This window comes from Platichthys flesus, chromosome 15 (assembly GCF_949316205.1).
Source record: "Platichthys flesus chromosome 15, fPlaFle2.1, whole genome shotgun sequence".
Lineage (NCBI taxonomy): Eukaryota > Metazoa > Chordata > Actinopteri > Pleuronectiformes > Pleuronectidae > Platichthys > Platichthys flesus.
In genome coordinates, this window is record NC_084959.1 from 18,698,995 (window position 1) to 18,712,533 (window position 13,539).

The 13,539-nt window shown below is 41.7% G+C and overlaps 1 protein-coding gene across 1 annotated transcript in view; it reads left to right on the forward strand.

The window, feature by feature from the left end:
- med13a (mediator complex subunit 13a) overlaps nt 1-13,539 on the forward strand; it is a 77,167-nt gene that overhangs the window by 38,720 nt on the left and 24,908 nt on the right. Inside the window, exons 4-8 of the mRNA XM_062406001.1 lie at nt 3,459-3,604; nt 9,152-9,352; nt 9,471-9,665; nt 9,795-9,957; nt 11,527-11,637. Of these exons, the coding sequence (XP_062261985.1) occupies nt 3,459-3,604; nt 9,152-9,352; nt 9,471-9,665; nt 9,795-9,957; nt 11,527-11,637 (816 nt within the window). The remainder of the gene's footprint in view (nt 1-3,458; nt 3,605-9,151; nt 9,353-9,470; nt 9,666-9,794; nt 9,958-11,526; nt 11,638-13,539) is intronic.

Here is a 13,539-nt window from a genome sequence, read left to right on the forward strand (position 1 = left end):
ACTGCGGTTCTGTTGATGTCTCTAGAACACAACACATGTTTGTAGTTCCTCTCTGTTGTCGTCGATCTCTAACTCACTTTTCATTACCTCCCCCTCCTTGCTCTCCAGGCAATTTCCCCTCGTTTCCTACATGTACAGAAATATTCCACAGTATTAGCAGCATGCACATTCTTGTTATGACAATTTATTCATATACTAAATATTAGATTATTCCTTTTTAGCGAGCCTCAGATAGCCCCACCGGCCCTAAGCTAGCCTGCAGTCAATGGTTACAGTTGCTTCCACTTTTCTCCATGCTGTGCAAATAAGAACGGTCTGTGTCAGCTTGTCATTCCACTCCATTTTTTTTTTTTTTTTCTTGCTTTTTTCTCACTCAACCTCCAGGCGCATTGGTGACAAACTCTATTGCCATTAAGAAGCCCCCTCATTATGTTGTCTTTTAAGATGGAATAACAGCCATGACTTTGATCACAATAATGTGTCCCCCTTTTACCCACAAGTCAGCTCTGGGACTACCTCTGTCCCTCCTCACTTTCATGTTCAGTTTTTTTATTTACAGAATGGTGATGTGGAATAAAGCCGCAACATTTCTGCCTTGAACAGGCTGTGTAAGAGACGCCAAGGCAGCCAAGTGTAATTTACTACTCCTGGCTGGAGCAGTCGTGACACACCTCCCAAACAAAAGCGTCTCTGCTCTCTGTGCCAGCATGTGGCCCAATTCCCTAGTTGTCTTTTCACTCCCTCACCTGGCTGCTCACCAGTGTTTTCTCCTTTTGTTTGTATTCATCCCCTGCTTCTCCTCAGTCGACCGCTGGTAGTAGCTGTTGTTGTTTTACTTGCTTAAGCATATTTTCTTTTATCAAGGGTTTTTCTGCAGGGCTTACACACTTTGGGGATTTTGGGGGATGTCCTGAAGTTATCAGTGGTTCTTTGCATCATACAAAATAACATTACCCTAAATTGATTTGAACTGCAGTTTCTTTTCATCCTCCCGTATCTGATAATGTAACAGAGTTTGAGTGGTTACCTAAATTTGTGTTTGGTTAGGTGTCTGCTGTGTTTTTTTTAACCCAGTTTTTACTGGGCTTGTCTGTCTCTATACCCATCCCCTCTGTTTCCACACCTGCCCCGGGACTACAGTCAAAAAGAGCGAAGATGGCTAAACTGACTCATTTACAGACTTGTTTATTGATGAGCAAATCCAACGTAATTTTAGCCGAAAATATAATTGTCATTCTGAATGTATGAGAGCCGGCTGCATGCAAGACGCTAAGAAGCCAAACATGTTACAGCAACCTTCCAGAACTTCTGCAGGTCCAACCTGACTAACCAAAGAATTTTTCATTCATTCACTCTGACAAGACTCGCTATTGACAAACTTTGAAAGTCCTGCAAAACATAGTACAGATATTCCATGAGGCTTGATGATCTGCAAAAGTATAAGTATAGTGTCAGGCAAACACTGATACTTTCTCCAGTCTAAAATACTATTTTTGTAATGAATGACGACCCTTATTTTTTTATTATCAAATGTTTCGAAAAAAGGGTACACAATGGTATCCTCTTTCTTAAGAGCTTGTATCCCAAAACGTGCTGGCCTCATCTGAATGAAGCAGTGATCATCTCACCTGAGTTCAGCCATTGACAAATCAGGTAGCTGTTTGTCAAAGTGTTTCTTTCTAGTACAAAATTACCCTTTGTGTTCCTCCTTTTTTTGTGCGACCTAACAAGGAAGGACTGTGAAAACACAGAAAGAATGCCATTCAAAAGAAGGACCACATTTGGAAGACGGACCATTTGATTTGTCAAGCCCAGATTCCTGAAGACTTACAGCGGCTTTAAAAAGCATGCCTGGTTTCTGTCTGAATGCCATGTAACTCAGAAGCCTGAAGCTTTACATTAGCTTGGATGAACTTAAGAATTGTATTGTTTTTTTGTCCCACCATCACCTACAGTGTAGACACGTTATGGAGGGATGGCTTCTTCTTCTTCTTATGCTGCTTTAGAGTTTACATAGACCTGTAATTAAGTCAGTATATATAAGTTTACATATGCTGATATTTGAATTATATTTGACCCAACCTTTAATGGCAGTAGCTGTCCACTACCATAACACCAAAACATTGGTATTTAGCTAAAACTGCTGAGGATGTCTTTGCTCTCTCTTTGACTCACCTTCATTAGCCCTACATTGCCTCCAGTCAGGACGGTTATCAACAGTAAATATCATACATTTACAGCCATTCATTAACAAGCACTGCCTAATCTTAACCAATAAAACCAAAGTTGAAGATTAATGCCAAGCTCTGGGGGTCTTATAGCATCTCTTCAGTACGTAGGTAGTATTATCATATTGAAGTGCGCTTTCTCTCTCTCTCTCTCTCTCTCTCTCTCTCTCTCTCTCTCTCTCTCTCCATCTCTCTCTCCCTCTGCTCCTTTTCTTTAATCCTCTGCTGAGTAGGTGTGCCAGAGAGAGACACAGCGAAAAGACTGATATTTGCTTAACCAAATCCTCTGAGGACGCAACCCCCTTTGATCCACTTCCAAAGTCAACCCCTTCGTTTGGTCATCTGTCACTTGCGCTGTCTCCCGCTCTGTGATTGTGTAACGTGTGAGTGTCTGTGGACGTGTATGTTGGATGAGAATAGAGAGAGGGAAGTCCACAGACAATGGTGTGCATTTTTCTCCCCCCCTCTTCCATCTGCCTCGTCCTTGCTTTGCATTTCTTCTTCAAGTTGACACTTTTGTTGTGTGTAGTGTTGAGGTCAGCCTGGCACAGGCAGGCATCGAGCTTGTGCTTGTGCGTGCGTGTGTGTGTGAGAGGGAGGGTGAAGGTACTGTTGTTGCTGTGTGTGTTAGCTAGAGGGTTAGTGTTCATCCTTTGTATTGCACGCAGCTCTATCCACATTAGACAGATGAAGTACAAAACACACTACACAAACCACCTGTGAGCACTGATTTGATGACATTCTTCCATCCTGAAGTCTATAAAAGATGCTGCAGACGCTTCATTATCATCTACGATAAAGAGCAGTCCAGCTGTCTGAGCAACTTGATATAAGCAAATAAGGAATCTTTTATATAACCAAAGGGTGCACAGATTAGTACCTCCTTGCATCTACCTCTGGCTTCATTCTTCCTATCGAGTCTCTGTCACATTGAAGCAGAATATGAGTGAGAAGAGAGATTACATTGCAGCCTTTGACAAAAAAAAGACTGGTTTTTATTATCATATTTTCTCTCTCTACCCTTCCTCTCGCTGCCAAATCTTTTTTCCCCCTCACTCTGTGAACGGGAGCATGAACTAGTACATCTGATATGCTTCCCTTTTTTCCACAGCAGTCACTCACTCTCAATTGGAGTTATTCATTGCAAGCTGCACGTCTTTTCAAAGTTACACATTAAAGTAGTGTGATCCCGAAATACCCATCTCTTTCTCTCTCTCTCCTTCCATACAGTGAGCACCTATCCTGCGCCTTTACCTTCTTCCTGCACGGCGAGAGCAACGTGTGCACCAGTGTGGAGATCAACCAGCACCAGCCCATCTACCACCTGACGGAGGAGCACCTTACTCTGGCTCAGCAGGCGTCCAGCCCCTTCCAAGGTGGGTGTCCAAATACACTTGGCTTCTTGGAACTCGCTCCAATGAATTCTAGGGCCAGTTAGAAACACCAAAGCATATTTAACCTCATCCTGTTGAGTTCACTGTGGGGGCACATTCTGCCCCATGTTCTCTAAACATCTGATCAGCATCCCAGCTACTAGGATAAAAAAATGAACAGTGTCATCCTTTAGTCACTTTGATATAACCCTTGAGTGGAGTGCCACACACGCTTCTGATGAGGACACGTCGTTACCCTTGAGTTTTGTTCAAATCTGATCAGCGCCGTCTGAAATAAAACATTAGACAGATGAACAAAGAGAGCCCATTAGACCAAACCTTATTCAGTGGGAAAACATAAATACTGCTCCAATGTTTTGCTCAGTGTTTTCTCTTGGAACCTTTGGCTTCAGGGCTGCCTGGGAATTCCTTATTTCAAAGGAAAGGCTGTCAGCTGACAGAGTCCAGTAGAAGCCCTCTAATATTTCATGTGTGGACACATGCATGCTTTTGCACTCAGGTTCCCAGAGAAAAAAATATATATGGTAGCCTGTTCTTGATTTATTGTTTCGCTTGACATTTTATCTAAAATGTACATTTAGCTTATGAGAATCTTCAGATAAAAATTAGCCTTACATTAGTAAAATTGTCATAAATGTCAATTTTCATACTTGATAATCAATAGTGCACAAACCTGAACGGAAAAGCTAAATTGTTTGTACTATTTTATGGAGGGCACGTTAATTCAAACTTAAAAAAGTCATTAAAAAGAAACTACACATTCTCTGGATGTATTATGCCTCTGCACAGGTGACTGCCACGGACAGAGACATTTATTCAGTCTATTTGACGTTTGTTCCTTCCGTCTGTCCCATTCTATTGAACATCTCTCAGTCACACCTTGAGAAAATTTATTTCAAATCTTGCACAAATCACTAAAATACTTGAAGATGATCTGATTGGAAAATCTATGGGGGCTATAACTCAATTTCAAACACTAATTATCACTTTTATTAAAATCCTTTTAAAGTCTTCACTACATACAGTAGATTATAGGGGTCCAGAGCAAAAGTGAATATAAACTGAAATTTGACTTGTTGGCAGAGCCATAAAGGCTTGAGTCAATAATTTTTGTCTTTGAATTAGAAGAATAAGGTCGTATTGCTGAGGCTGAGAGCTGAGCGCACTATTTATAAAAAAAGTTTTTCATAGTTCACGTGGCCTTATTCACAACTCACTGCTTTGTATGGAAGCACTGATTCAATACTAATATAAGATACACATCCGATTGGAACTTTTCACTTAATGCATGTACTAAAATACAGTTTTATCGTTAGGATTCAAAGATGCCATTTAGCTCAAAGTATTTTAACTTGCTCTCAAAGGTATTTTTTTCATATCTTCTTGTAACATTAACAACTAAAACGTCACTCTTAGCCTAGGAGAGTATATTTTGAATGAAATGAATTACTAAGCTTTATGTGTGCTGTATTTGGAGCTGGTGTCAAGATGATACATATGCAATCCTTCTGTCAGGCTGTCTTTCATTACACTGGCACGCATCCAGTTTAAAAGTAAAGCCTCTGCACTCACTTTGAATTACAGTGTAGCGCAGTTATAAAATCTGTGGCCCTAATGATATTCCATCATTGGCTCTAAATTGACTCTCCCCCCCCGAGCCAAATACTATAATCCCAAAACCATTGTTAGCTCGCATCTCCTCTCACATACAGTGACATTAATGTAATGACAGTAATATACATATTGTCATATTTTGCCAGGGGAAGGAAATGGTTTGCCTCTTAATAACATGATTACATTAAAGTGATTTAATACGTATAGCCCGATGTTTGTATCATAATTGAGGCATGGAGAGATATACACAATCTTTTTTTCTGCATACTTAGCTGACGCCCCGTGATCTTCCCTCTGGTAGATTGTCACATAAAAGGACACACACTATACATTGTGAAACAAGTGCTTCATAGAAAATAGACAAAGCCTGACTAGAATTGTTTTAGATTGTCAATGACTTTGTTTCTTAATTTAAAGAAACCTTAGTTTCTTTAAGTTATTCTTTCAGTGATGGACACATGAACCCCGAGGAAATGTGTTCCTCCTTTCATCCCATCTGTCTCTACAGCTCTCCTGAAATGAGGTGTTGAGGTCCTCCCTGTTGGTTTTGAAATTAAACAATTATTGGAACTTGGCGTATGATTCTATTTTGAGGTTTTGATAAGATCTTCTTGTTCAGTTTAAGGATTCCAGTCACTTACTAGCAGTTACTTAGTTTTCACTCATTTTAATCTTCTAGAAAGCCTATCTGCACTCGGTTATCTTCCTTTCATTGTTCAAAACAGGCATGTTTAGGGGGCTGATATACGACTGTGTGTAATTTGGTGCTAAAATATGGATCCTGTAATTGTAAATGCGGTTTCATTAGGGGACGGTTGTGCCTTGGTGGGGGTATGTGTTTTGAGTGGCTTTTAAGTTGTTATTGTGAGCCAAATAAAAATACCTCAGAGTAACCCCATGTTGAGAGCATAGATTTTTTTTATGAAGCCTGATGTGTATGACTTTTATGATCTCCCTGTTGTATGTGTGTGCGCAGGTGTGTTTTTACCTCGGCAGTATATCTTTAGCTTCCTAACAACCCATCCTCTCTCTTCCCCCCTCACCTCTGCCAAGCTTGGTTTACTGTGCTGTAGAGCGCTCCGGCAGGCAGACCTCTCCAGGATGTGACCTCATAAAAGGGCGCAGAGTGAATGTAATGAACTCTCAGCCCATTACACTGATCTGAACACATTTGACATGTCTTCAGGGAGCCAGAGATAGACTCGCAGGCAGAGAGAGAGAGAGAGAGAGAAAGAAGTAATGGAGGAGTGGAGGGAGGGGAGGTGGTGATGGGGGTAAAAATGGTGAACCATTTCATAATTGTGCTGAATTTGATCTCTTCCACAACTGACCTCAGGTCTTAAGATTGTGCAGCAAGAAATGCAGAAATGAAAGGAAACAAGTTATATTTCATTGATATGATTGGCCCGTACTGGATGTTGTTGTGTTTCACAACATAACTGTTAGTTATTCTCTGTTGTGATGTTTTTGCAAGGGTAGGACTGTATGTGCTGTAGGTAAAGCATTATGTTCAGGGGGCATTCAGGATGTGCTTCATGTTGGAGCTTTAAAAAAGAGGGATGTAATGAATGCCACCCGGATTCCTTTCACAGTAAAACTATTATCTATAGGTGCCAAACTTTGCCTAATGTTTAATAGAACTGCTTATACCCCACCCTATCTGTCACCAGCACCTGCCAACCACATCCTCAGAATATCCAGGAGTGTTGGGGCTGTACATTACATTTTTCCTTCAAAATAGTCATTTTCAAACCTTCATAGTGACACCTGTGGTTCCCATGGTAACAGCAAACACTCCCCGAGCACAGACTTTGACAGAAAAACAATAGCAGTGCTGAGTAAAGTTGCAGAAAAGGTGGATGTGTGCAGCCTGTCACCTGCAGCTCTTAATTCAACACTTTACTGTGGCTGCTCCTGTCGATCCCATTACTGTGACATTTAATCAGTCTCAAAACCTGAGCGAGGGTTCGGGGGTGTTGTGTTGAAGCAGTAGCAAGTACGGCTGGACGATGTGGCTAAAAATGATATCAAGATCACGTAGAGATCAAAATAGATCCCACATTATGACTTTAAGTATATAGACCGATTCTTTCTCATGAGTGAAGGTTTGCTTTTTAACTCTTCTTTAATTTGGAATGACAAACACTGAAGTGAAACATTTGACATGTAGTCATTAAGCCCCTTACTGTGTTTGCACAATGCATTGGCAATATATTGATATGTATTGAACCTTTATGATATTGCTATTGATGAAAAGTATATTGCGATAGTTATTGATATTGTTTAATTGCCTAGCCTTAGTTGCAGTCGTGTACAGAGGATTGAGCTTGTGCTCATTGCAGCCATGTTCTTATGGACCTTATTTTTGCATGTAGAGCAAAAGAGCTGTCTCGTAAGGATGGATTTCTTTTTATGTAAACTATTCTGTGTGTGCGTGGACTTTATTCTTTATAAATAATTCCCTCGCAAAATAAAAAATAACATTTATTCTTTGTTAAAGAGTGACTGGTCAGAAGAACTATACAATTAGTTTGTTTCCTGTGTCTACTTCACGGTAAAAGCCTGTTGCTAATCAATGGCTTTTAATGTGAAACAGTAGCCGTAAAAGAGTTTTGTTCGAAATGGCCCCTTCGACTGAAACACTGCTCATGCATCATGTCGTCCTTTTCCTACCATTTTCTCTGTCTCCCTCCATTTTCCCATCCTGGAAGCTCTTCTATGGTCCAGCCCCAGGACCAATACCTGGAGACAAAGGCCATCCAGTCTAGTAATGACATACTAGAAAAGCAGAGCAGAGCAGATCAGGACATTAACAAATGCTCCCTCACACACCCAACCACCCAGTCAGTCTGTCCGTAGAACCATTTACACGCCCTCCTCACATTCAAATGTATTGCAGATGCATAGATGGAAAATGGAAGCATTACGAGCTGAAGGGCTCATATATACATGTCAGGTTGATGTGCATATGGTATCTGTGCTCATAGGTATGAATTATGCATGTTAGTCCATGGTAGCGCTTTCACTCTCTGATGGATGTAGGTCTGCTCTGTAAGCAGACTGATGGGCTCACTGGGTGACTCCTATATGTCTGTGCAGTCAAATGTGTTTGCAGAGGAGTGGCCCTTTTTTATAAGCCTCAGTTTATGGGTTCTAGGAGGCCAGCGCTTGCCAATAATTGGCGTCTGGATTGCTCAGTAAGTATTTGGCGAGTCTGCCGGGACCAGCTGAGTCCAGCGGTGCTCCAGAAAGATTCTGCTGTAGATGACGGAATCACAGGGAAAGGGACGCATTAAGAAAGAGAAGGTGATCAGAAGAAGTAAGAAAGGGAAGGTGATCAATATAAAGAGAGAATTTAGATAGTTATGAGGGCTAAAATGGAAAGAGGCTTTAGGACATAGAATGGGAATGAAGGAAACTATGAAGTGAAGGCTGGAATAAGAGCATGAGGAAGGATAAATGATGGGGCTGAAGAAAGAATGTAAGAGTGGGGTAAGGATTCAATTCAAAAAGGGAAGAAAAGAGGTACGATGTGAGAATGGAAGTCTGGGGAGAAGAGAGGTAAAGTAAGAAGTGATGGTTGAAAAAAGAATGAATAGTTTAAGAGGAGAGATAGGGTAAAAGAAGTAATAAAGGATTTTAGGATGTAAGCTGTAAAAAATGAATTAAACTGGAAACAGAAACAAAGAAGCGAGAAAAGAGTTAGTAAAACATGGACGTTTTAAGGTTATGCAGAGGGGGATGTAGGGAGGAAATGGATTCAGAGGTGACAGAAAATGCGTGGGGGATTAGTTGTGTCAGAGTGACGCACACTTGATTTTGCCACTGCTCCTCGGTATAAAGTAGAAGACGTACTTATGATGACTAACATTGTTATGTTTTCCTCTCCTCTCCACCCTTCCACCCTCTCTCTAGTCATCCTTAGTCCTTTCGGCCTGAACGGGACACTGACAGGACAGTCTTTCAAGATGTCAGACCCACCCACTCAGAAGCTGATTGAGGAGTGGAACCAGTTCTATCCCATCGGCCCTAGCACTAAGGGGGGAGTGTCGGAGGACAAGGTGGAGGACATGGATTGGGAAGATGAATCTCTGGCCTCTGTGGAGGTCCTCGTCGGTCAGTTATTAAAAAAAATATATCCATAACTGAGCTATTTCTCTTTGTGTTTGTCTCGTTAGAATGTAGATTGGATGCTTTGGTTTAATCTGTTTGTTTTCTTTCTGTCTGTGTACAGGTGGTGTGCGGATGGTTTACCCAGCCTGCCTGGTTCTGGTGCCCCAGTCAGACATCCCTGTTGTGGCCCCTGTGGGGTCCTCCCAATGCACTGCCGTCTACTCGGGTGGCCACCAAGTGCCTGCTTCCCAGCGAGAGCCAGCCATTTCATTGGTGACCCTCACCCCTCCCACATCGCCCGAGGAGACGCAGACAGGTAGTGATACACATTGTGTGGATTTATATCACTAGAGAATAGAGACTGATTGTCATGGGTTGCTGTTAAAATTATCTATACCATTGAATTGGTCAAGTGGTCCATTGACCTTGTCCTCTCCCTCTACAGTGGACTCTCACTCGGCCAAGAAGTTGGTTAGTATGCCCGCATCGTCTGATGTGTTTAGCGTGGACCGAACAAGTCACCATGGAGGAAAGGTTCCACGCCGACAAGCCACACAGGTGGTGGAGCGTGTATGGCAAGAGTGCAATATCAACCGAGCCCAGAACAAGTAAGTTACTGTTTCAAGAAGGCAGCACAAGGTCATTGAAATCAGTGTCGATAAAAAATATGATTTAAACATTAGAGGACAAAACCCATAACCGGCAATCTAATAAGTCCTCTATTTTTGCGTTACGTTTGGTAATTTGGTACCGAAATAAAATCACAAATGTTCTTGGTTTCATCTTTGCGAGCTAGACGGAATAATAATTTGTTGCTCACCTTGTGTCCTGGCATGGGTTCCCTGTGTGGTCTCCATGGGCCTGGGCAAACTCCAACAGCCTATCAGTAATAATTGTCACCGTGGATGGTTGTAAATTGGAGATATAATGTCGGGGGTGTAGTTTATTTAATTGAAGCACTCAATCAAACTAATAAGATGCCAAACCAACCCAGATAAATGTGTGTCCTCATCTGTCTTCCTGCATGAGTTGTGTTCATCAACAAAATCATCAACAAATTGTGATGAAAGCATTCACATTGCAGCTTTTTCATCGTGTGCCTAAAAAGCGTTTGATTGGATGGAGTGAGGCTTTGTGCGGTAAACTGTCATACATCTTCCACACACTGGTGTTTTTTCAGGCTTCTGTTTTTTTTCATTAAATACACACGTAAAAAAACTTCATTACAAAAAAACGGATCACTCCACTTCTCAGCTCTATCATCGTTTTCAGGAGAGGCTGACAGGGTGAGCTGTTTTCTCTGCTAATGTTCCAATAACGATTTTTTCCCTTTATTTTCTGAGCACTTTTATGAGATGTAGGCAGAGTAAAGAGGAGCTCGCTTGTGTGGCAGCGTTCAAGTAGTTAAGTACTCCAAAAGTTTAGTATATCATTTTCATTTTAAAACTGCTCATCTAAGCCTTATACTTCAGCTCTGCATTGGCCAGATTCAGTATTTTTAAATAAACCTTGATGATTGTGCGATCACAGGCTTCTGTGTTTCTCTTAAGATAAGCTGGTCAAAACTGAAAGGCCCTTCCCTCTGACCGATGTGCCCAACAGCACTTTTGCCGTTCAATCTCTTTTCTCCCAGCACCTTTCAACTCCAAATATTTAATATACAGTTAACAGAACTTAATTGTCAAAACATTTTCTTATATTTCTATCACACATAAACCAGTGCAAAAATCTTTGAATACAACGAGATGGAAATGACGATCACAAGTAATTAAAGTAAGAGTGAGCTTGCAGTATTGTCCCTTGGTCTTTTGTTTTATTCTGCATCAGTGAATCTGACACATTGGGAGCATCCTGGGATCTGTTGCCCCTTGACCAAGCACAGAATGTCGGCTGTAGTTAGCTGTTGGCTTGTCAGCCAAAATATTATTGCTCCGAGCAAGGCTATGAAACAAGCCTCAGCACAAAGCTTTTACCAATCGCCACTGAATATAGCAAAGAAACATGAGCAAGAGCAGTGCCCTTTTTAGGATTTATGTTACAGAACTTAAAAAAAAAAAAAAGCACTGGTCTCTTCACATAAGTAACAACGGATGAAAAATAGCAGAGGAAGTGGTTGGACTCCAGTCACAATTCGCCCTCAGAAAATTTGTGTTTCAAAGTGTTGTTTTCCTCCCCAGGCGTAAGTTCTCAGCTGCAACCAATGGTACCTGTGAGGAGGAGCTGACGGAGAAAGTGGGAGCCTGGGATTTCGTGGAGCCTTCGCAGCGGTCGTACTGCAGCTGCTCCAGGTCAGTCACTTTCGGCGTGGAGGTACAGTGTGTGCAGGTATCGCTCGTGTAGTATGTGAGCTCAGAATTTTGAGGTTATACTAAGTGTGTGGAGCTCTTAATGCAGGCACACAGGGCCACAGTCATCTATGACCACAGTCATTCTTTTATTTATGACTTTTTGTAAAAGTGACATCTCTGCCAAGACGGAAACCTCTGCTGCACACTGGGTTTCTGTAAGTCAGACTTTTTTATTGCTGCACTGATAGGGATAATTCGAGGGAGAAAGAATAAATTAACCTCTAGTAGAGCACTTAAAGGATACTGTGGTAGTAAAAAGAGCATGTGTTGCATGATCTTAATGGTAAAAACCATGAGCTCCGAACATGTTGAATTCATTAGTGTGTGTGAATGCTTAATGTCTCTTTATGTCCTGCAACAACGGTCCAGAATGCAGGACATTAAGTTGTCATGTGTGACTCTGTAGCCACATTGTTGACATCACTCTACAGTACATTGTAGAAACTTGAGAGGTACTCTACTGAGTGGGGGGATAATTGGCCATCCTATACTGAGAGCATGCTGCAGCTATAGTCGGACTCTGTGTTGTTATACCCAGGTGATTCCTGCACATTGTACACCAGTTGAGAAGGATATCCATAGGTTATAAAGATCTATCTGACTTGGTGTCGCCTTCTCACCTCGGCCGTGTGTCACCACTTGTCTCCACCTCCTGGATCTCTGTGCAAAGTCATTTGATTGCAAGTGTGTTTACGCTTTGCATTGGTGGGCCACTGCTCAAAATGTGAATACCTGAAACACTGGCCCAGGGAGGGGAGAGCAGACTTGGACCACAGGCCAAAGCAAAGTGGAATGGGCCAGTCAGCTGGAGCATGTTAGTTTTTTGGAAGCCACCAGCACTTTGGTGACACAGTAACAGGGAAGCTCCTCTCTTTGCCAGTGTTAATGGCCATTAGCTTTGTTTAGTAGATGGAAGCCTTCCATGTCTCTGCTTAGTTAGACATCTAATAGTCAGGACATGTGCGTAACCCAGCCATTACAGAGGCACAGCTTCTTCCACAATTCCCTCATTTGTATCCACAACAGTAGGCTGAGTGGTGACCCAACACAGAGAGGCTTAAGAAACACTGAGGCGGACTTGAGAGACTCTGAAGCCCGTGCACAGTGGTGTAGATGAATTCTCCCAGTGTAGTGAGGGAAGGTGAGCCAGAATGATTTGGTTGGCTGTCAGCAGCGTGGATGGTTACAGAACCGGTTGTCAGTATCTTTTTGTTAAAATGTTCTAAAATGGCCATTCTTGCAAATTTGCAAAATACAATGATGAACTCACACTTCAATGTGGAAAAAGGTAAGCATCTTGCAAGTATACAAGACTATAGTTTAACTTATGTTAAATGATGTAGGATTGATTAAAGCTGTTTTAAGACATGCGCTGAACTACGGATAATCTCCTGACATTGTCAGGAGAGCCGCAAAGGTCAGAGTCAGTAGCTGTGGATATTCACTGGTCCCATATTAAATACTCTTAACATCCGAGTAAGCCCATGTGAGAATACAACTAAAGATTCTCCGTGAGTGAGTGTACCTCCTGTGTGTGATTGCAGCACCACCTACAGACGTTGCTCTATCGAGATTTCTTTGTCGTCAGGAACTCATCTGACGTGAAACTTCTGCATCGTCTGTACTAAACATCCATGTTCCTTTGGGTCTGCAGAATTTGATTTGTAAGCTGAGGCACTTTTTAGCAGCTTAAGTTTTGATTGTATGTTTAGACAATGTCAAACTTTTTTTATTATACAAATTTAATGGGGTTTGGATAGTGCACCAGCCATTTTTTCCGGATTTCACTTACCTTTCCATTAATTGTTAAGCCCTGGTGTGTATTATGGTTTCAAAGGTTTT